The 25,686-nt window shown below is 31.3% G+C and overlaps 2 protein-coding genes across 2 annotated transcripts; one reads left to right on the top strand and one right to left on the bottom strand.

Moving 5' to 3' along the window:
- The first annotated feature begins 13,087 nt into the window (after nt 1-13,087).
- Nucleotides 13,088-18,910, top strand: LOC108487183 (transcription factor bHLH128). The gene is made up of 6 exons (XM_017791451.2): nt 13,088-13,618; nt 16,592-16,914; nt 17,111-17,242; nt 17,998-18,063; nt 18,236-18,304; nt 18,564-18,910. The coding sequence occupies exons 1-6, from the start codon at nt 13,261-13,263 to the stop codon at nt 18,615-18,617; spliced, it is 1,002 nt and encodes a 333-aa protein (XP_017646940.1). The 5' UTR covers nt 13,088-13,260; the 3' UTR covers nt 18,618-18,910.
- A 3,780-nt stretch (nt 18,911-22,690) lies between these two features.
- On the bottom strand, nt 22,691-23,839 carry LOC108488233 (zinc finger BED domain-containing protein RICESLEEPER 2-like). Its single transcript, XM_017792524.1, has one exon. The coding sequence runs from the start codon at nt 23,837-23,839 to the stop codon at nt 22,691-22,693; it is 1,149 nt and encodes a 382-aa protein (XP_017648013.1).
- Nucleotides 23,840-25,686: the final 1,847 nt, after the last annotated feature.

The raw sequence follows: 25,686 nt of genomic DNA, 5'->3' as shown, positions 1-25,686 counted from the left end.
GTCTCGAGACACTAAGAACATGTCTTAAAACACCAATAGTAACAATGATCATTTTGTGCAATTCTAGGTAAATGTCTCGAGGCACTAAATCCTAATCTCAAATGTCTTGAGACATGGAAGCTATTGTCTCGAGACCATAAATGTCGAAGCTAAGGGTCTAAAATAGGAGAGCTAAGGCTCAATACCTCTCTTGAGAGATAAGAGTGCAAGTCTCGAAACCTGAACCCTATTGTCTGAAGGCAACATAGCTCAAAGCAAAAATACTAAAATAAGGGAAGCATATCTTAAAACATGGCTTCATTGTCTTAAAACGCAACCTTCCACTTTGATAATTTGAGTTAAGATCGTGTCCTAACTCCGTGTTTGACCCTAAGTCACTATGTGTGGGCCCATTTGACCTCATGTATGTGCAATCCACTTATATAACTTGAAATGTCTGAATTATATTATGTTTACTAGTTTAATATTAATAAAAATGAATTATCACAATTTGAGTTGCTCTAGCAATGTCCAAGTTGGGTGTGGAGTGCCACAATGAGAATGTAAATTTTCGTGATAAATAAATAATTCATAGAAACTTAAAGTTTCACCAATTGTTTAGTAAATTATATCTCATTTATCTAAGTTATGGTTCACATTCTACAGGACATTACAATTATTGCGTTATATTAAAGTACTTAGAGTACCCAATTAAAATCATTTCTATTATTCTTTGAAATATGTGGCGGATTGTTAGGAGTATAGTGTATTTTAGAGAATCTCACATCCCTTAGTGAAGCCTTTTAAGTTTTAATTATATAGAATTACTTGGTATTGGGCTTATAAGAGCTAAAATAAGAAGATAGGCACTTGTGCACGAGAATTGAGCCAGAAAGCTCAGTCAAGCGAGAATCGGTCAATCCCCCTAACAATACAAGGCCTAGTCTATTTTTTTCTTTTTGATTTTACTTTATTAATTATTTTTGTCAAATGAGATTATTTGAAATTCTATGATTTTCTCAACAACTAACGTTCTAATTTCTAACATACATATTTTGCTAAATTTAGGCATGTATGGTGCTTATAAATACCATGCATTACCAACCTTCTAAATCATTCAACATTGAGCATTCTTCTTCTCTCTCGAAATCTTCTACCTTTTTCCTTTCTCTTATATTTAGCTAAATGATTCTTGGTTCGTTCTTCATGCTCCATGTTTTCTTTTTGAAACAAAAGTGGCTGTTGAATCCTAGGGGATACACCATCTGCAAAATATCCTTAATGACAGTGCTAGTTATGCCTCAATTATGCAACCACCTTTTCACTTTGACCACCTTTTTACAAGATTGGGTGCATTGTCTATGCACATGTTCGGATGCAAAGAGAAAGAAGCTTTTTTGTTAAAGGCAAGATATATGTCTTTCTTGGTATTAGTAAGAAATCTAAGGCATGCAAGTTGTTCATTCCATTAACAAAAAAGATTATGACCAGCAGTAGTGTTGTTTTTTTATGAAGAAAACACTTGGGAATAAAATGAGAAACTACTTACTCAAGTTTTATGTGATGATGAAGTTGAAAGAGTAGCTTTATTACCTAAAATTCCAACAAATGCTACTCCACTAACTATAGAAATTTTTCCAGCAGGAGAAAAAAAATAATGTGGTAGCTCAAGCACGTCGTCTTGTTCGAAAAGGCCTACATGGATGCATAACTATGAGACAACTAGAATTGACGCTAAGGATGATGCAATTACCCATTTTTCACTTATTGTGATTATGATCCAACAACTTTTTAAAGTGCTACCAAATAACCAAAATTGAGGATGACAATGGATGTTGGAACTAAAGCCATTGAAAGGAATGATATGTGGAAGCTAAATAACCTTTCGAAAGGTCATAAAACCATTAGTGCCAAGTGGGTTTACAAGATGAAGTTGAAGAAATATGGTGATGTTGATAATTACAATGCACGATTGGTGGCTAAAGGATACAAGCAAAAGTATAGTGTAGACAACATGAACATTTTTGTTCCCATTATAAGATGTGACTTCGTTGTATCGGTAGACTAAACCTTTCAAATTGTTTCCCTTCAAAAATTTAAGAAAGTTGATAATTGTTCATTCTACGATGTTTAATATAAACGAAGCATAAGAGCTTTCAATTTAAAGGAGGATTTGTTAAAAATTGTTAAGTGAATAACAACATATCTCTAAAACTTTCCTTTCTTAATTTGTTACAATTTTTTTATTTTTTTATTTTTTAAATAATTTAATACTTTTAAATGAATGTAAACTAAGTGTGCCAGATTATTATTCCAACGAAATATAAAACTCTTCTCTCTCTCCATGTCTATCTCTTTATACAAATGCTTAGTGTCACGGGGCTAGAACTTAAGTCTCGTAATTTGTACCGCCTTAGGCAATTATTTTGTTTCAAACACGCCTAAGTCAGCCTAACCACCAAACAATTAAGGATTCACAAAGAATTCCTCTAATATACCAATTTATATAGCGGAAGCAATACAAATCAAAAGAAGGCTTAATGAACAGAATAGCCATAGAAAACAATGCACGATAGGTGTTTGAGTAAAGGCTCTTAATAACTTCTTATTCACAAAGAATAATGAAACAATGGATGAATGGATGACTTACAAGTGAGGGAAAGGCTCTCTATTTATAATTGAGCTTCCCCAAAACTAACAATCTAGATCATGTTACATTGACAAATGAGATTAAGTCTATCCCTACAATTAAGGGATTTACAAGAATTACAATATCAAATCACATCTAATCTTACAAGATATTATTCCCCTCAATCTTCTAAGATTAGTTTCCCCAATTACCAAGGTAGCCTAACTTTTTATATTCGCATTATTGGGCCACCAAGGTAGCCTAACTTTGAATCGAGCCAGCTCTTGTGGGTTTAAATGATCTCTATCTAAACGATAGACCTCCATGGGATACATTTTGTGTGATGGTCACAGGATTTGAACTGCGGCCCATGACATTCTACCCCACTCATTCTCGTAACACCCTCATTGTGCCTTCAAAATAGAACTGACTTGATTCGCATCGGAACTCTCTCATTGCCTTAGCTCTTTCTCGAGTAGTCTCACAATCGAGTCATCTATTCCTTCGAAACTTTTGTCTTGGCTTTCATTGCCTCTTAACTTGAACTATCCCACTTGTTAGTACATCTCGTTGGCAAGAATCCATGGCTCTCACTTGTCCATATTCTGAGTCATTTCGATTAAAACCCTCTTGATTCTCACAACTAGGCTTCGGCATGCCCATAGTCCCTCAGCCTCATCACTTAAGAACTTTGAAAAGGTGCTTATATTCTTGCCAAGCCAACAAGTTAAAATGCAAAACACTATCAAAGCGCTTGAGATGTACCTTACTTGTAGCATTTACTCTGGACAAGTGTCCAATTTGCATCACTACTTTCGCAAAGTCTGATACACAACCCACCTCTCCCATAGGTGGTAGCTCATCTAATGAATCAATAGAAATGAGCCTCATTGATCCTAGCTTCAAAGTTTACATCACTACTTTTTCCTCTAAGTTTGATGCACAACTCACCATTTCCTTGGGTGGAAGCCTCGTCGACGACTCAGCAAACTCTGTTGCTTTCCTCAAATTGAGCCTTATTAGTCTTAGCTTTAATGTTTGCATCGCTACTTATTCTTCTAAGTTCGATGCCAAACTTACCTCTTCCTTAGGTGAAAGCCCCTTCGATAACTCAACAAGCTTCTATGTGCCTTTTCCTTGACCACAGCTGAATTGGATTGCTTTGGACAGTTTCTCAACTCGTGTGAACCATGGCACAAGAAGCATTTCACTCACTTCTTCTTGCTCCTATTTTCCCTCTTGGCTTCAACTTTTTCTTTACTCAGACCAAGCTTCTTAGGCACTTTGTCTGACCCATCGTCCCCTTTGACGATGAACTTCTTCGGACATTTTCGCAACCTATACAGACCATGACACAAAAAACACTCCATTGACTGCTTATTGCTTTCGGTATCTTTGGTTTTGGCACCTCTTGTGCTCAACCCAAGTCTCACGGCCTTACCTTCCGGCTTGTCCTTCTCAAAAAGCATGGATTGCTTCGGACATTTCTTCAACATATATAAACTGTCGTAAAGAAAACTTTTGATCTTGCCCCTCTTTTTGTTGGGTTTTATCTTCCCAACTCATGGTTTCCCATTACCACCATTGCTATTACCATTACTATTATCTCCCTCATGGTTCCTGTAACACCCCTCGCCCGTATCCTACGCCGGGACAGAGTTCAAGGTGCTACCGGACTTAACTCAAGCATACGCATATAAAATCGGGCCGTGAAATTTCTTTTAACTTAAAACTTCTCATTCATATGCATTATGTCCCTTAAATAGGCTCACGAGGCCCAAAACATACATTAGAGACGGTTCGGGACTAAACTAGAACTTGAGAAAACTTGAAAAAAATTCATGCTTTAAAGCTCCACACACCTATGTGGGTATAGACCGTGTGGTCACACACACCTGTGTAGCTTAGGACACGCCCATGCCCTTAGCCCATGTGCAACACTGACTTTAAAACACGACCATGACACACGCCCGTGTGGCCTGCCCATGTACAACACTGACTTTAAAACACGACCATGACACACGCCCGTGTGGCCTACCCGTGTACTAAATTGACTTAAAATTTTCAGTGCAGGGGACGCACGGCCATAACACACACCCATGGGAGTGAGCTGTGTGTCACACACGGTCTAGACACACGCCCGTGTGCCTTACCCGTGTGAACAAAAGGAGGCCATTCTTCCAAGCCATTTTTTCACCCATTTCATCCATAGAAAGAACATTATATGCATTATACTAATTTCACCACAATAGACACCAATTCATCCATAGAAAGAACATTATATGCATTTGCCAAAATGAATAATAGCCATTATTCTAGGCTTGATACAAAATGAAGGGCTTTTGACTTAAGCCAAAGTACATAACCAATTTCTCATTAAAACAAACATCCTAGTCTAGCCCTATACATGCCATACTCAAAAGAAGATTTATACTATACCAAGTGCTTCGATTGATAGTGTGATCGATATCTCTGAATTCAAGGGATCCTTGAGCTAATTAATCGGCACTGAAAGAAAAGGGAAAGGAAAGAGAGTAAGCGTAAAGCTTAGTAAGTTGTATATAAATAAATATACAACAACAGTTTCACCATTAGTCATCATACTCATAGCTCAAAGGTAAGCATAAACTTGACTTACTCATTACTGTCTACTCAAATCACATTTTCTAATTTGAGCTCATTACTCATGCATACCAAATAGGTACCTATACCACTCACAACATTATTATACTTTCCTTATTAAATCACTTTCGTAATATTAAAGTCGAACCTTTCGGAATACTACCGGATATTCTATAAGCCTCAAACATGGGATAAGTTATTGGTGCCATGTCCCAGACATGGTCTCACACAGGCTATCATCATCGAGGCCGATGCCATGTCCCAGACATGGTCTTATACTAGCTCTCGTATATACGTGCTGATACATGTCCCGGACATGTCTTACACTAGCACGATTCTTAGTCGATACATGTCCCAGACACGTCTTACACTGGCTATCATCATCAAGGCCGATGCATGTCCCAGACATGTCTTACACTGGCACACAAGAAATCCGAATGTTATGGCTTGAATATTGGGTTTGTTTCCTAGAGTCCGAACTAGATCTTTCTACTATCTCAATTATTAATATGCATCTTCAGTTCCCAATCTAGCAATTCATACGATATCAATTCAAAGACAATTCGAATACATACATTAAAAATGTAGTTGTATTATTTACATATAACTTACCTCAGGTTACAAAATGTACTCGACTAGTTGGTTTAGTTGATTTGCTTGGCTTTCCTCCAGTCTAGGTTCGGATTTGGCAATTCTTGATCTATGATGAAAAAAATACACTCATTTAGTCACTAAACAAAATTAGGCAATCTAAAATTCACATCTTAGGTAAAATGACTATTTTGCCTCTAGACCTTGGCAAAATGACCATTTTGCCCCTATGCTCGAAATTCAATTTTTATTGAATTTCTTCGTATCTTAGTCCTAGCTGACCCTTTTTTACTCTTATAGCATCACCAAATTCTCACTATTTTACACCCTTATTACCTAATTTCACAAACTTTGCAAAATGGTCCTATAAGGGTTTTCATGAGAAGTTCTTTCACAAAAGTTGTCTATTACACAACTAAGACTCATTTTCTTCCATAAAATCAGCAAACATCACAACTATTTTCATGGTAAAACCCTAAAATTTCAATCAGTTTTCAAAATAGACCTCTCATTAGAAAGCCTATGCTTCAAGGAGTCCAAAAATGTAAAAATCATTAAGAGAAACTTTCAAAATCACTTACTTGAGAGGCTTAATGTTGCTGAAATTTTTGAAGCTCTCAAAACCCCATTCTTTTCTGAAAATTTCAGTGGAGGAAGAAGATGGAAAGGGATGATATCATCATCCTTTCATCTATCTCTATTTTAGTTAAAATAAGTCACCTAACCCACCTAATTTTAAAATTTTTGTCTCCTCTTGACCCTATGGCCGGCTATACTCCTTTAAAAAGGGTTTAATTGCTCTTTAAAAGCCTCAAATTTTAGTTCTCTAGCTAATTGACACATTTGGGTACTAAAATGCAACTTTTGTCTTTTATGCGATTTAGTCCTTTTTCGCAATAGGGCTCAAAAACATTAAAATTAGCTCCCTATATTTCTCATGCACTACTATAATCATACTATAACCTCATAATAATAATAAAATAAATTTTCCAAACTTCAAATTTGTGATCCCGAGACCACTGTTTCGACTAGGCCCTAAATTGAGTTGTTACAGTTCTACCCACATACACCCCTTTCCTCAAATTCGAAAGACTCAAGCTTGTCTTTCTGTAGACCCAATTTGACCATGGACTCTGCTACCAACATGGCTTTCGACAACTCTTGGACACCTCCTCGTTCTAAATCCTATCTGACTTACGGCTTTAACTCATTCTTGAAAGCAAGAAATGTCTCAATCTCGATCACATCTAAAATTTGAAGCATCAGTTTCTCGAAATCTCGAACATACTCCCCCACTGTGCCTCATTGCGCAAGCCATTACAACTTTGCCTGAGCTTCCTTCTCAACAAATTCGGGATAAAATTTCCCCTTCAACTCATGTTGGAACTCTTCCCACGTCCTAATCTCACTATGCCTTTTATCTATGGACTTGTCTTACCACCATAAAAGTGCAATATTAGTAAGAAACTTGGAAGCAATGTTTACCTTAATTGCATCCTCCATAATGCTTTTGGCACAGAAGTAGTTCTCTACCCTCTACAAGAAATTGTTCACATCGCATGCAAACCTTGTCCCCACAAACTCTTTCAGCTTCGGAACATTTACCTCGTAATTGAGTGCTGTACTTGACACTCCATTCCCCACTACTGCTCGACACAAAGCAAGTTCTCCATCGAGCTCCTCTATTCTTGTGGCCATTTTTTCCTTCTTCAAAGCCATCACCATGGCCTTGAGAGCATTATTTCTCTCCGTCAGTTTATTCCTAGTGGAATTTAACAAATCTTGTACCTTTTCTACATTGAAATTAAGAGACATCATCACATAGTCCCTGAATTGTTTTTTCCAATCATTAAGTGATTCTTTCACGTCCCCCATAGACTCCTCGAGATTGACTACTTATTCCTCTGCAGCCAAAAAAATTTCCTTCAATAGGATTGGTTTTCTGGCCCACCAATAGGTCTCATTTGACTCATTTTGATCGGTAACTTCTTTCGACATCTAAATGGTGCCTTCACAACCCAAGCTCGAATACCACTTGTTATAGGGCTAGAACTTTAGTCTCGTAATTCGTGTAGCCTTAGGCGATCATTTAGTTTCAAACATGCCTAAGTCAGCCTAACCACCAAACAATTGAGGATTTACAAAGAATTCCACTAAAGCACCAAGTTATATAACGGAAGCAACACAAATCAAAAGAAGGCTAAATGAACAGAAACAGAAAATAATGTACGAGAGGTGTTTGAATAAATGCTCTCAATATCTTCTTATTCACAAAGAATAATGAAACAATGGATAATTTACAAATGATGGGGAAGCTCTCTATTTATAGTTGAGCTCCCCCAAAATCGAGGATCTATATCAAGTTACATCGACGGACGATATTAAGCCTATCCCTAAAATTAAGGGATTTAAAAGATTTACAATATCAAATCACATCTAATCTTACAAGATATGATTCCCCTCAATATTCTAAGATTAGTTTTCCTAATTACCAAGGTAGCCTAGCTTTCCATATTCGCATCATTGGGTCACCCAAACTTTAAATGGCAGGCTTCTTCAACAGTTCTTTGAATCGAGCTAGCTCTCGTGGGTCAAATGATCCCTATCTAAACGATAGACCTCTATGGGATGCATTTTGTGTTATGGTCACAGGCTCTGAACTGCAACATGTGACACTAAAACTACCTATAGCCTCTGCCTAACCTTAAATAGGAGGATAAATATGCTTTAACGCTTTTGAACCCACATCCTCTTGCACTAAATAATGTCAATGCCAATGCCAATGCCAATACCAACTAAGCTAAGACTCAATCAACTCTTTTTCTCTCTTTTGTCTATAAAACATCTCTAATATTGCATAAACCTTCATGTCTATATTTCTATATGCCTCTTGGTTCAAAAAAAAATTTTCTATACACCTCTATTCTTTCAATGTTTATTTTCTTTTTCTTTTATTGTAATAGGAGCTAACATATTTATTTCAATGGCATAATGACTTATTTGGTCCTCCAACTTTACAAAAAAAAGTCATTTTAGCCTTCTATTTAATTTTCACCTATTTTGGCCCTAAAACTTGCATTGTTTGTAAAATTCCTCCAAAACGGATGAAAAATTTAACGCCTATTAATTTTTCTAATGTGGCATATACGTGGATGCCACATCAATAATTAATTAATTTTTTTTAAAATTTTTACCTATTTTGGCCCTTAAACTTGCATTGTTTGTCAAATCACTCCAAAATAGATAAAAAAGATTAATGTCTATTAATTTTATTAATGTGGCATATACGTGGATGCCACATCAAGAATTAATTAATTTTTAAAATTTTAAAATTAAAAAATTTATAAAAAGTATTTTTTAAAAGATTAAAATTTATTTAAAAGTATAAAAATATAAAAAATATTTTTAAATTATTAAAATTAATTAATTGCTAACATGAGATTTACATGAACTATTACACGGATGTCACATCAGCAATGTTAATAAACGTTAACTTTTTATTTATTTTGGGTGATTTGACGAACAATACAAATTTAAATATTAAAAGATTAAATTAAGAAATAAAACAATTTTTTTATAAAATTGAAGCTTGAAAAAATATTTTTAAATAAGTCTAGGGACTTTTCAATTCAACATTCTTAGTCTAAAATTTGATATTGTTTTATTAATAAAAAATTATTTAATTTTAAAATATTAACATCGATCACAATAACGTTTAAAATATGGGAAGCCGAATTTGATGTTAGACTCAACATTTAAAACTACAAATCAAATCCATAAACAATTTAAATTGAAAATTCTTTAGTTATATAAAAGTAAAGTAGAAAATTATTTTATAAAACTTAATCAGAAGTCCAATCAAAAAATTAGGCCCATTTTTTGTTTTCTCATGTCACGTCTAATTAGACCAAAACCTCCAAATCACCAATTTATTTTTCTTTTATACAAAATCAATTAAAAACCCTAATCGCACATGATTTTAGAACCCATAATTTCAATTCCAAAATTCATCTTTCAAGCAATATTAGAAGTAGCAAATTAAAATACGTAAGTGTGTTTTTTTTCAATTTAAAAATTAAATTTATTTTTAAATTTTGAGTTAATCAAAATTGAATTATTCTATTTTTTAAATTAATTCAAATAAGTAATTTATTTTATCGAGTTTGAGTTTAGTTAAATTTTATAATTGAATAACTTAAATAATAAGTTGATATAAATATATCTTTAGTCCCTATCAATTTCAAAAAAAAATAGTCCCTTTAAAAAAATTATAAAGAATATATAAAATTTAGAACTAAAATAATAATAATAAATTTGAGGATCTAAGTAGCTTTGAAAGAGATTACAAATATACATGATTTCAAATTTATGTGCTCTAACATGGAATTAATTATGTTATAACAATATTTTAATTTGACATTTTTATTTTTTTAATTTAACTCAAACAATTTCACTCAATTTGACTCAACTTGAATTTTATTTTACTTGAATCAATTTGAAAAAAAATTAAATTAAATTAGATTGATAAAATAAGGCTTATAAACTCAACTAACTTGAAATTTGTTCCTCCAATTCTATGGAATGCTCACCTCTTAATTTAAGAGGCAAAGAAAATAATGGTAGAAATAAGCAGTATACTAAAAAAAGTATTTTTTTTGTAAATTTTTTATTTGAATAATTTTATTATAAGTTATAGATTCCGGTCATATCTGCTTTTTTTTACACAATGTATAGAACTATTCATAGTCTCTCCCCAACCCATAAATAGGAAGATAATGAGTTTCAGTACACTCGAACTCACGTCCTCCTGCATTGACAATAATACTCATATCAATCGAGCTAAGACTTTGTGTAAACTTATTACCAAAGTGATTTGGAGATGTTTGTCCTAGAAAGTAAATGATAAATATATAAATGAAAAATTGGAAAGAATCTAAAAGATGAATTTGTGGTGTGATGATTGAAATGGTATCTTATATATAAAAGACCCTCAAGACTAGTAGTTTGAAATGGTCAAGCAAATAGTTGAAATTGTTAAAGGAAAGTTCCTCCAAGATTGTGAAGTTTTGATTGGTTTATAGTTGTGAAAGTACCATCACATGCACTTAAATTTCATTGGACTGTGACATAAATAGACAACTATTTTTCCTAACACAAGATTTTTGTTAATGTTATCTTTGTTTCTAATTATTTTGTCCAATGGGAAAGGTAGTAGTGAGTCCACTTGGTAGTAATAAAATGGGGATGTTTGTTAATGAATGAATAAATAAATAGAATGCTTGCTAGGTTAACTCAACTTTCTCATAAGTTAGGTTTAATTCAATGTATGAGTATGACTCTTAAGCATATGGTCCCCCTTTCCATTTGTTTTGACTTCTTGGGAACACCATTTTTTCTATATAAGATTATGAATGCTCAATTATATGTGGGTAATTTAATTATAAGTTATGTGGAAATTAGATTATATTTCTTTTAATTAAAGAAATGGATGATTTTCAACCCAAATTAAGTAAAGATACTAATACATGAGTTTAGAGTGGAGAAGGAGCTCTAAAAGATTTTCTCTTTTAGGAAAAATTAAGGAAAAATATTTTATCAAATACTACTCTTTTTAATTATTTAAAATGATGATACATGAATTAATATACACTGATACATGAATACTTGTTGATTTGACTATTTTAAATATATAAATGTATATTTTAAAAATAAATAAATATTACCAAAATTATATACTACTATATATGGAAAGCCCTAAAGTCTTTCTTTCTAGACACCAGGCGCTTTCTTCTTTTTACATTCTTAATAACAATGGTTAATTTTTAATTTTGGTCCCTCTTCTTTTTGACACTTGCCTTACTTCTCTTTTTCATTTTTGACAAATGACTAATTTTCAATTTTGGTTCCTTCTACTTTTTAATTATATAAAATAGTCAAATTTCAATTTTGGTCCCTATACTATGTTAAAGTTTGAGATTTGATCTTTATATTTGAATTTTTATACATAAGTTAGTGTCTCAACGTTTATAAGATCATGAGTTAATCTAAATATTTTATTCTAATCAAAATGCTAATGTAAATTTAAAGAATTGTTAACATCGTTAAATTATTTGTTAAATTTAAGTCCATTTTAGTGACATGATTATCAAGTGGGTACTTTCTTTTCTAAGTTTATAATGTCACACTAACAAATTTAAGTGAAGAATTTTAATGGTGTTAACAATTGAATCTAAATTTTTATGTTTGAAAGATAAAGGAACTAATTTCTTTAAAAATAGAGATTAAATTTCAAATATACAAAGAGTATAGAAACTTGGAGAATGTTGTAACCATTAAAATTTAACTAACTAGTTCAAAATTAATTAACCCAATACTGAAGCATGAGTTGGAAACCATACTAGTTATTATTAACATGTAAAGTTTATTTTATATGCAAATGATATCTTTTGTGAAAAATGAATTAACAAATTAGAATATAAATCTAAATATTACTTTTTGCCCATTAAATATTTTTACTTTGTAAGATTAATGAAATTTTCTACATAAAATGGATTCTATTTTTATTTATAAAGTTTAGTTTTTAACTTCATCCCTTTGAAAATTGATAGCTTCTTTGTTAGAATGCTGTCTTTATAATTTATAAAAATTTAGAATTTAGTCTATATGGGTAATACTTTTAAACAAATGCAAATAGAAAAATTAGCAGAGTCGAGATCTAATTATAATTTTTTCATAAATTAAAATATAAGTTTTAAATGTATCAATTTATAATTTTTTACTGATAAGAGGATTAAATTAAAAAATTATTTTGGGGACAAAATACAATTTATAAGAAGACTCAATTGAATTTTTATTTGTTATTTTTGGGTTACCTATCCCTTAGATTTACCTCTGCTAACTTAAAATTAGTACGTAATTCAATAATTTATATATAATTAGTAAAGATGAATAATTTAAGAATTTATGGACAAGAAATTAGCAAAAGTAGAGGAATTAGATTAAGTTATTAATTTTTATAAATTACGAGAAATTAAAGTAAATAAAATTAGATGTAGTTATAATATAAAATAATAAAATAATTTTATTAGAGTGAGTGTTAAGCACGACTCCAATCAAAATTTGACAATAAAATTATTTAAATATATTAATAATAAAATCAACAATAGTCCAACTCGGCAAAAGAACAAAAACGGAAAATCAAAGAGCACGTGAATTATGCCAACTCAGATAAGAACTAAAAAACAATTTAGTTGTGGTGACGTAACAAAAATCACCACCGTGTGATGGAAGCATAACCTCCATACGACATTTCCCCATCAAGCATCCAAGCCATCCCTCCATTTTATGTACTCCTTTGAGCTTTGAAAAAAAGAAGATTTCTCCTTTTACTTGTATAATTTCCCTTCCTAGTTCTCCCATTTCTCCACGCTACCAAAGCCATGTATCCATCATCTTCGTCTCAAAAGCCCATGGGTCAATCCGGGCTCACCCGTTACGGTTCTGCTCCCGGCTCCTTTCTGGCCAACGCCGTTGATTCCATCATCGGAGCGGACCCTAACCTCGTCGGCCACTACTTCTCCGCCGCTGACTCCTCCTCTTTAACTTCAGAGTCAACTTGTAAAGTCAGCTCATCCAACGATCCGCGAGAGCCTAAATCAGCTGCTGCTGCTGCTCCTGCCCCTCCTCATCCTCCTCCGCATCATCCCCATGGATCTTACCCTGCACCTTCTTCTTCCTCTCTGCTCAGACAACGCAGCTCCCCTGCCGGTTTCCTTAGTCACCTCACATCGGAAAACGGTAACGCCTCCTCCCTTTTTTTTCCTTTTGAAAGCGACCGTTTTGTCCTTGTTTATCTGATTAATCATTATCTACTTAGGGGTATTTTTGAATTCTCATGGCTTCCTTTCCTTTTGATTGGTGGCTTTCCTTGGCCTGAATAATTCACCGCCATTATTATGCTAAGCGTTGACGAAATGTTTAAGTTGACCCGAATGTCACTTTCTATTCAATTTAATTATGAAAATTAGAGTAATAATGAATCTCACCTTTAAAGAAAAGATTGCTTTAATTTGATTTGGTGTCTTATGTAACTCATGATTTACCGTTGCAGATTTATTTTTATTAATCCTAATCTAGTTTACTTTGTTGTCTTTAATAATTATTAATCTCCAAAATGGTATATTTCAACGTCCATTTTCAATATTGATTAAACATTTTAGTTCTTGAATGAAGCAAAGCAAAACTGGGTTATTTCCATTTTAAAATAAAATTCCTAGCTTGTCAAAGTGGGTTTTAATACTGAATTTGAATTTCCGTCTTTCAATTTTAATTTTATAAAATAGGGTTTGTTTTATGATTTTTTCACTCATAAAGTTTTAATATTTTCTTCATGAATATTTTTACCAAAAATAATTTTTCAAACAAATAAAAATAATAAAGAAATTTTATATGGTATTTTTAAAAATAATTTTGTACGTAGTATTTTAAATATAAAATATTTCTTTTTATATCATAAGAAAAATTAAATTAATTATAAATTAAATAAAAATAAAATTTGATTTGGTTTGATCCAGTTAATCGGTTTGGATTGATTTTTATTTCTTCGATAATTTTTCTCCACCCTAAACAGAAGTTGTCAAGTATCTTTAAATTACACTAAAAATAAAAATTAATAAATAAAATATACGTTAGCTTCTTAAACTTTGCTGATAATTATTTTTAAATAGATGAATTAATATTTGATACTACTAATAATTTTTTAACTTTTTAGTAAGTTTTAAATAATTTTATTCACAACAGCTGTATAATTTTTTAGAGTTTAAAAGTTGAAATGATATAAAATTATACTATTTTCTTTTGATCTATCTTTAGACTGCATAGTTAAAAAGCTAAATGTTGCAAAAGACAAAGGCACTTTGAAGTAAAGAAGTGTATATCAACATGGGGTGTTGTAGTTTACACTTTTAATCCTTCAAAATTCATAATTTGTTTCATTTAATATATTAGAAATGATAGATAAAATTGTCAATTACTGTATTGAATGTGATACTTATTAATCTGTATATATCTGGCACACAGATCTAATCAAAAAACATAGAAATAAATAATCCAAAAGCTTTGATAGTGTGTTTGTGTGTTGCTTGAATGAATACAAAAAGGTGGGTAAAGAGCAAAAGAGAATGAAAAATAAAAGAAAGAATGAAATTAATGGTTGGTTAGGGAAAGTTATAGATAGCCAATCAATGCAACCCACAATGGTTTTTTGCTGGCCGGTGAGATCTTACAGGGCATCAATCACGTGCCACACATGTCCCCACCAATTTCTTAGGAATCCAAACATTATGCTTTTATTTTACTTTATGGAAATCGATAGAGATGCATAAAATATATATAGTATATTATGCCTTTTATGGGGGTGAATATTTTATGATGTGCAAGTTGGACAAGTTGAAATAAAGTAAAGATAGATGAGCTTTGTAGCTCGATCTGACATTACTTCAGTGGGGGTGAGAGGGACTTGAAGCTTAGAATTGTTCATATCGTCTAAATGCCCATTTGCACGAGGATGAGAGGGATCCCACTATACTATAGTGTTTAATGTACCCTTTTTACTCATGTTATTCGGATTTGAAATATAAATATTAGATATAAGTTTGTGTTCTATACGATAGATTTCTCTTTTTATTTTTAAAATTTTATGTTTTTTAATGTTTATATCCTCGTTTTAATCTGGATATGAATGTCGAAAATAAATGTTTCAAAACAATAAGGGTGAATTATATTAGTAGTCATTCAAGTATGTTTTCTTTTATCACTTAATTATAAAAATTATAAAATAGTCATTCAAATATTAGTAAATTTATTTTTATCACTCAATAATGAAAAGTTACAAAATGGTCACTCAACTATTCAATTTTGTCTTTTTTGGTCATCCAATTATCTTAAATTTTTTGGTGTTTCCATTTTTATGTTAGCTAGCTAGTGATAAAAAGAGACAAAAATTAAAATGTTGGGTGATCATTTTTCAACTTTTTATAATTAAGTGACCAAAAAAGAAAATTTCTAATAGTTGAGTGATCATTTTATAATTTTTTTATAATTTGAAAATTATGAACTCAAGTTTGCCCAAAAATAGAAAAACTCATATTCCTCAGCCAATCCATGCATCCAAAGGGATCCTAGGTCGCAAGCCGTACATTTTAGAAAAAGTTATGTGTAGGATATTTCAGAAGATTATATTATGTCATATCCCTTCTTCACTTTTCTATCCAATATATATTTGGATTTGTGTATAAAGATGTAATTACTCAAGGACTTTCAAGTATATTAAAAAACTTTTAAAAAATTTTGTAAATATACCTGTATCAACACATGCTCATAATACTTAAAATTCAAAGTCAAGTATGATATTGAATATATGCACGGCTTGCTACATATCTATTTAACCAGAAATTAAAAATATTAAGTTAAAAAGTATTACTTAAATGGGCAGTTGTCATAAATTAAACCATGCCTATACCTATTAAAAGTTTACTACATATCTACAAGTCTAAAGTTAACTTTTCTGCTAGATTATAGATTTTATTGGTTCATATGAATTTCACAAAAGCGGATTTGGGTGTGAGTATCAAATTTGGATATGTATCCAATATGAAATATGTCTATACCTATGTTCAAGCAAAACATAATATATTTCAATTGTTCCAAAGCTATCTATATTATTTTTCTATGAATGACTGTTGCAGCAAAAACTAAACATGATCATTGCAGGTTTTTCTGTTACAATGGGCAACAGAAATTATAGCTCTCAAGGCAGTGGTAATGGTGGCCATGGAGTGTCAAGGTTGAAGTCCCAGTTGAGTTTCACTAGGCAAGATTCTCTTTCTCAGATCTCTGAAGTGAGTGAGAATCTTGTGGATGGTGTTAGCTCTAACAGTAACCACCAAAATCCTGCACATTCGTTTGCTGCTGCTGGCTTTGGAATGGATTCATGGGATAATACAAACTCCATTGTGTTTTCTGCCCCATCAAGCAAGAGAGCTAAAAATCTTGATGGCGATATTTATAACTGTTTCAATGCCTTGGAAACTCAGGTACATACTCCATCAAGAATTACTTAATGTTTTCTGTTTCCCAAGAAAATGAACATTCAGGAGGCCATTATATCTTATTCTTAGCTTAATGGTTCTTTGCCAAATAGGAACATGATTTGCAGTAAATAGTAATGTGCTTTGCAGTCATTTACTTCTTACTATTGCCTTATATGCTTTCGTTCGTTCTTTATTTCAGTTTAGCTTGCCCCAAACGACACTCGAGATGGCCACAGTTGAAAAGCTGCTACATATTCCTGAAGATTCCGTGCCCTGCAAAATCCGAGCCAAACGTGGTTGTGCCACTCACCCTCGAAGCATTGCTGAAAGAGTAAGTTAAAATTCAATAGCTGCCTACAAATCGAATTGTTTATTCTTAGTAAAATCTGTAGATGTATAGGTTCATAAGACCAACCTATAGTCTTTTAAATAGCCAGTTCTGTCTCATAACATTTTTCAGGGCTATCCCCTATAGTTTGTATGATGCCGATGAGTTTATTACATCCATGAATCCCATCCTTCATTATTTCTAACATAGTTTTCTAGGATGAAACGTTTGAGATTGATAGGCATGATCCTGTAAGGAAGAACCAGTTTTAGATATTTTTATTTCCCTTTATATATATATACCCTTGTCTTTTGACTCGAAGTTTTATTTGATGTGCATATAAATGGAAGTTACCAATGATATACGTGAAAGAAAAATGGCAAACAAGGTACTTGATACATTGCATAAATCATATATCCTGATGCATCACTGAGGCATGAAATTATGGTAAAATTTCTGCTCCTTCAAGGTGTAGGTAACAAGTATGATAAGACAAGACTACTTCTAATGAGTGCCAGAACATTATCTGCATTTGTATTTGTTGGTTCTATAGGCATAGTGGACAGCTTGTCTAATAGTCATAAATAAATAGTGGTCCGATAATTGATAATGCTCGTCGCCACTTGCTCGTATGGTTGACTTGAAGAGTATGCATATAATTATAGAGTGTACATTATTATGATACATGAGGAAAGAGTAATCCTCTAAAGAATGAGAAATCATATTGAGCATCATTAAAACTTCTTATATATGTACAGGAGAGAAGAACAAGAATAAGTGGGAAGCTGAAGAAATTACAAGAGCTTGTTCCTAACATGGACAAGGTAATCACGTATTTCTATTCTAGCCCTTAGATTGAATCTATATTTAAGTTGCTTCAAATCATTCATTACCTTTGTGATTTATGGTTTTCAAGTTACCATGAATAGGATACAAATTGTAATGTATATATATTTTTTTAGACAATGATGACATATCGTTAAAATCTTCTTGCAGCAAACGAGCTATGCAGACATGCTGGATTTGGCTGTGCAGCATATTAAAGGCCTTCAAAACGAAGTTCAGGTTCGTAAATATGTCATGCTGAGCTTCAAACAAGATCGTTATCATGCTTCTGAATATTATATGGATAATGATACGGAATCTATATGCGTGTGTGCATGTGCATGGTAGAGTATATTCAATTTAATTTTCTCATGGCCAAAAAAATAATATCATTAGGGCTTGGAATCCAAGGGCGTTGTACATGGGGACTTAAATCCTTAATTTCCAAGTGTTTTTTGTGAGACAAAATCTTAAGACACTTATGGTTGTACTTTCGCAGAAACTCCACAAAGAATTGGAAAGTTGTACATGTGGGTGCAAACAAAGCTCATGATGATGAAGGCTAACCAGGTTTAAGGAAACAAGAAGTTTGTCTGATTTCCAAATTTTGAAGCCAAGACTAATTTAGTTGGCTTAGTTTGACTTAATAATGAAAAAGTAGAGGTAAACAACTCGAAGATGTATATAAATGGAGTCACATTGTTTCCCTAGTTTGAGAAGTGATTGAGTTGGAAAATGAAAAAAAAGAAGCAAATTGTTAGTTTTACCTATTAAAGTTCAGTGTCTGTAATGTAACATATGTTTTGGCTTTTGTATTTTAAATGGGAATGAAGAATTCAGTTTACATGTTTGGGTATTTAATTTAATATTTTGAGTTTCTTATATGTATAAAAAAGTTGCAATGTTTTGAGATTTTTCAGGGTAAACTATAATTACAGTTTTGATTTTATTTTGGTTATTCAAATGTTAATTTTTAGATTTAGCTATTTTATTTTTCAAATTAAATATTTTTGTCATTCTGCCTTTAGTTGCTATTAGTTGAATGACGAAAACGGTGATGTGGTCTTTTTTATTAGTTTAATAATAAATTTAGCTCTCCAATATTTATATATTTTATTAATTTAGTCTTAAATTTAAAAATTAAACAAATTAATCATTACAAAATTTATAATTTTAGTTTTAATTTTAAAAGTTTCAATAAAAGGAAAAATTAAAATAAAATCATTTTAGGATTAAAAAATAGAAAAAGTGATTTCAAAATTAAAATGTATAAATAAAACCAAAACATAAATACTAAAAAATAAAAAAATATATATATCAAATGATTCAAAAAGAAATGACACTGTCGAAATCATTTGTTTGAAAGAAAAAAGTTGACTTAAAAAAACGAAAATGGAGTCGCCACAAATCATTTTTATTTAGGTGTGACCAGATCACTTAGAAATTTGGTCGTTTTAATAAAATATTTCGATTTATTAAAAGAAATAATTTTGGTCTACGAAAATCGAGAAAACGGGTTCGGGAGTCGGTTACGTACGAGGAAGGGTTAGCACCCTCGGTACGCCCAAAATTGGTACCTAATTGATTAATTAAAGTCTTAATGTCGAGAATTGAAAAGATTTTAAGAGAAAGTTTAAAATACGATTCCTTTTTATGAATGTTAATTTTAAAACACTTGAATTACATTGAAACGAGCATCAAAGGTCCACTTGTCCCGAGATAACAAAACGCCACGTCCCGTAAGTTAGGATGTGATACTTGAACCCTCGGGAATTAGTTTGCCTTTAATTTTTATCGAAACTTCGTATGTTTTGAAATCTAAAAGGATATTTAGCTATTTAGGTTTAACAAGAAAATCGAAACCCCATAAGTTAGGGTACGATTTTTCGAATTCCTGAAATGCAAACTATTGCCTTATTTCGAAGATTTTTTTTTTGAATAATAACGAGTCAACATTTAGTGATGTGCGTTTATTTTGTTTGGAGTAAAATAAAATGATCCATATTGGATAAGCATGTTGGAGCTTAATACACGATACGATGACATGAAATAAAAATATAATAATGTGCATAGAATAATAATACACGGATACAATATTATACAAGTGAATAACAATGATATGAAAATACGGATGAATGAATTATAAAACACACAATGGCAATAATCACATAGCATACGTCACTTAAATACCAACAATAATAATCAAAAGAATGAAATAAATAACATAAAACCATTTAAAATAAATAATGAAACAATTTTAAATAAGTAATACATAAAAATGAGTTTAAAATAGATATTATAAAAAATAATTTAAAGTGAATAGTATAATACAATCTAAAATAATTAATACACAAAGTAATTTAAAATAAAATAATGCAATCTTAAAATAAATAATATATATAACAATTTAAAAGAACACATAGAAAGTCTAAAATAAATAATACGTGAAAAATAAATTTAAATAAATAATATATATAAAAAATATAAAAAATAGTTTAATAAAAGTAATGTATGAAATCTTAAAATAAATAATAATAAGAGGTTTACAATAAATAATAAAAGAATTTAAAATAGTTTACATATAAAATAGTATAACAAAATAACATATAAGAAATTTTAAAATAAATAATATACTCATATAATAGTTTAAAATAAAAGATATATAAAAAAATTCCAAAATAAGTAATATGTTTAATAGTTTAGAACAAATAATACATGTAACATATTTAAAATTGACAATAATTTAAAATACATGATATGTAAAAATTAAAAAGAATGACATTAACAGTTTTTTTTTTTTTTAAATAAATAAATTAATTAATTAATTAAACAGAGGACCAGGTTGAAATCGAATTAAAAATTAAGGTACAAATTGTAAAGTAAAAAGCTAATGAGGATCAAAATGAGACGGACTGCAACAATCGGGGACCTGATGGAAAAATAAACCAAAATTCAGACACGTGCCCGTTTCCAAGAGTTCAACGTGCCAAGGGACTAAATCAAAACATGCGAGAAATATTTGGGCAAATTTTAAAAAGAAAAGAAAATAAATAAAAAAAACTAAATCAGAACAGCCCATAAAGCGGAGGGACCGAGCGCGCAAATAGACCATAAGTCTAAAATGCGAGACTCCCCTCCTGTTATGGGTCGGGTCACGCGGGTTCCCCTCTAAACGACACCGTTTTGAGCCATGTTGGGGGGTTGCAAAACGGTAACGTTTTGCATGGCTATTAAAGCTATTTTTTTTTCATTTCATTTCAGTCCCATTTTTTTTAAAAAAAAAACCATAGAGCCTTTTTGCTCTCTCCCTCTCCATTTTCTCTTTTCTTTTAGGGTTTTGAACTCTAGCTTTTTACGCCGCCGCCATGGCTTCCACCTAGGGATGTTCATTCGGTTAACCGATCGGTTAACCGACCCAAAATATTATTAACTAAATTAACCGACCTTTCAAAAATTTTAACCGTTAACCGAACCGAATTTTTTAAAAAATATTAACCGAACCGAAATTTTTCGGTTAATTAGGTCGGTTAACCGAAAATTATATTTTTTTATTTTTTGTTAAAAATTAACCAAATTACCCGGATTAACCGAATTAACCGAATTAACCGAATTGACCGAATTAACCGAATTAACCGAATTGACCGAATTGAATCACTACACTACATAATTAAAAATATTACATAAGTCTTTGAATTACTACATAATTAAAAATATTACATAAGTCTTTGAATCACTAAATAATTAAAAACATTACATAAGTCTTGAAATTAACACATAATTGAAATGTCAGTCTTTAATATTTTCCATTTGTATCCATTTCTTCTCTCCAAAAGATCTCAATTTGCATTAAACCTACACAAAAAAAAAAAAAAACATGTGCAACAATTTAGCATATAATAGAAATATATGCATTTAAAAAAATCAAATAATATAAACAAACAAATAGATTTTAAGTTAACAAAAATAAGATAGTAAGCATACCCTTCAACTCACGAAAGCTCATGAATTTAGGGTAGGCTCTAATGCATTCCAAGAAAAGTCTAAACATTGAATCAAATAAATAAGTAGGAGTGATAGGAGTGATATTGTAAAAAAATTGAAACTATTAAAATAAAACAATAAATATACCATTTTCAATCTTGTCAAGCTTTTGGATTTGTTCTTCAATCTCTTTGATGTTTTCTTGTGATGATGATTTTCGAATCCAATCTTGAGTACACACAAGAGCTTGTACAATTTTAAGAGTTAAAGAACTCCCATATTGATCAAGCACACGTCCCCCGGTGCTAAATGCAGACTCTGAAGCAACCGTAGAAACTAGTATAGCTAACACATCTCTGGTCATTTTTGAAAGAGTGGGAAATCTAGGGCTATTCACTTTCCACTACAATAAAATATCAAAATCTTCAACAAATTCCTCATTAGCCTCAGCTAGATATTTATCCAACTCAGATGTTTTATCCTCACCACAAATTTCCAACTCACGCTTTTTATACAAAGCTTGCATTCGCCTTTTCATTTTTTGTTGTGGTTCGCCGAGAGAAACATGTGTTGGCACACTCGATTGGCTACAAGTACTATGAAGTGAAGGCTTATACTCATCAAACGATTCATACAAAGATTCCTTCAACTTTGCATCATTTTAGAAGCTTTTTCAGAACTAGACATTTCACTAAGTGCAAATTTAAGATACTTTAGTTTTTGTCTAGGATCTAAAACACAAGCAACAAACATAAGCAAATTCATCTTATCAATATCACCCCAATACTTATCATACTTCTCTTTCATCTTGATGGCCAAAACATTGAAATCAACATTACTATTTAACTGAGCATCTCGTAAAAGAATATCAATTTCAGAAAGCTCATCAAAAAAATTATTGGATGTGACATATGAAGTGCCAGATATACTCAAAGTGACTTCGTAAAAGTGTTCCAAGAAATCCCTCAAGTCTCTAACATTAGCCCAATCATCCACACTAGGCCAACTCTCTCCCCTTTCAAGTTCAGCCCTAAAGTTTGTATCTTGCTCCTGAAATCTCTCAAAAGCTCTCTCAAAGTTTTGAGCAGTGTCTAACATTAAGTAGGTCGAGTTCCACCTAGTACAAACATCAAGACACAACATCTTCTTGCACTCTATCTTTTCCACCACAACACACTCCTTAAACTTTTGTAATCTAGCTGGAGATTGTCTCACATGTCTAATAGCCCCCCTAACACGTTCAACAGATTTATTCATTTCTTTTAAGCCTTCAACAACAATCAAATTCACAATGTGTGCCATGCATCTCATATGAAGATATTTACCATTTTGAACTAAACCCCCTCGAGGGTTAAATTTCTTTCTCAAATAACCAATAGCAACATCATTTGAACTTACATTATCAACAGTAATAGTAAACAACTTATCAATCCCCCAATTCAACAAGCATTTCTCAATCATCATCCCAATGGACTCACCCTTATGACTAGAAATTGGACAAAAGTTTAAAATCTTTTTATTCAATTTCCAATCGTTATCAATAAAGTGAGCAGTGATACACAAATAATTAACTCTTTGAAAAGAAGTCCATGTGTCAGTAGTTAAGCAAACTCTAGAACAAGAACTTTTCAAAAGTTGTTTTATCTTGACCCTTTCATCTAAATACAGTTGATAAACATCCCTAGTCATAGTAGTTCGTGAAGGAATATGAAACCTAGGACATGCCACAAACATAAATTTCTTAAAGCCTTCACTTTTAACAAACTTGAAAGGTAATTCATCAATCACAATCATTTGTGCTAATCATTTCCTACATGCTTCTTGATCAAATCTCCAAGTTGAAAGATGCCCTTCCCCCCCCTTCAACTCCCTTTCTAGGTAAAACTAGTTGTCCTTGACTAGTGTCAACAACATTGCTAGGATTTTTCTTACATGCACCAATATGATATGTCAATGACCCTGTACCATTTCTTTTCACATCACAACAAAATTCCTTTTGACAATAATTACATTTAGCCTTACTTGCACCCTCACTATTAATAATGTTAGTGAAGTGAGACCAAACTTCTGACCTTTGAGGAGTGGCTTTTCTTTTCCCAGTAGTCACATTTGCTTGGCTTGAAGCTCCAACTCCCGAATTTTCAAAATCTATCGAAGTAGGAGGTGTAACACTACCCTCAATAGATGTTGGTTCGGTGGACATTCTGCAAGAAAAAAAATTATATAATAAATTAAAATATATTAATAATATTAAACATATTTTTATACTGCTTTCCTTTATTATGAAATCAAATCTTTCATTTGACCAAAAGAAAAGTACAAAGATTAACCTAAAGTACTATTACGGTCTTATACTATAAATATTAGCTTATTCAATTTTAAGTAAAAAGAACAAAAGTACAAACTCTCTCTTAATTCTTTTACCTATTACTTTATACATATATATATATATATATATATATATATGTATAACCATTATTTTTTCTTTTAAATATATAACTTATCAAAAGCTGCTGTTTGTTTTTATTCTAGAAGGTATTTTAATCTTTTATTTTAATAAAAATCAATAAAAATATGCATATGATGGAACTTGAACTTAAGTAAATTGGATTAATAAACTTTTAAATTTATCATCCAATCAAAACTTAATTTTAATATACTTTATACATTATTATTTTAATATACACAATTCACTATATTCATCGGTTGTATGTCTAATACTATTTATTAAACCCTTAATTGAGTTAGTGTCACCCTTAATCGACTTACAAATTAGTAAGCAAATTATAAAAATGTACTACGTAATTAAAATAAAATGTACAAATTAAATATTTTGTTTAAGATTTAATAAAAATAATCTAAAATATTATATAAAAATAATTTTTAAATATTTAAAATTTGATTTGATGCAATTATATATGATGCTTAATTTGATTTTTTAAATTAAAATACTAAATTTGAGAAAATCAAAAACATGAGCCGACTGTGAGTTAATATGTTATGGCCCAACTAGCTTGTTTTTTGTGCAGATATAATTGAGCTATATCCTTAAAAGTTAAAAGGTGGGGGTTTAGTCAAGGAAAATGGGCAAAGCCGCATAGGAGCAGAGGCAAAGGCAAGGCAAGGCATGCTTTTTATGTCTATATCATACTATTGTTTTCTAGTTACTGTTCCAGTTCTTGTTATCTCTTGCTTTTACATTGTACTTTTGTTTTTGTTGGGTGTTTCTTTTACAATTTTAATTGCTCTTTCATGTCTGGTTTCTTCTTTAAAGAAAGGATTTTTGGTGTTCTTTCTCTTGTAGATTTTTTCATGAGAGAAACTTTGTAATGGCCTAAATTCAAGGTTATTCGGAACAATGGTTTCGTAACCATAGATCCTATTTAAAGAGTAATTTATTTTAATATTTTTTCTTAAAAATTGATATGATAGGAAAATCGTATGAAAATATTGATAGAAAAATTTTACCAATTTAGTGATTAGATAGAAAAAGAAATTATTGAAGAAATTGGGTAAAAACAAGGTATCGAGACCTCTATCTCGTAAAACCGAGTCAAAAATAATTTTATAAATATTTATGAAATGTTATTAATGTGGTATTAAAATTTCGTTAGGAAATTTTAATGTTTGGGTAGTAAATT

The sequence above is a fragment of the Gossypium arboreum genome, chromosome 10, assembly GCF_025698485.1.
Source record: "Gossypium arboreum isolate Shixiya-1 chromosome 10, ASM2569848v2, whole genome shotgun sequence".
Taxonomy (NCBI): domain Eukaryota; kingdom Viridiplantae; phylum Streptophyta; class Magnoliopsida; order Malvales; family Malvaceae; genus Gossypium; species Gossypium arboreum.
The sequence above is the reverse complement of the archived record's forward strand: the minus strand, read 5'-3'. Positions and strand labels throughout refer to the sequence as shown.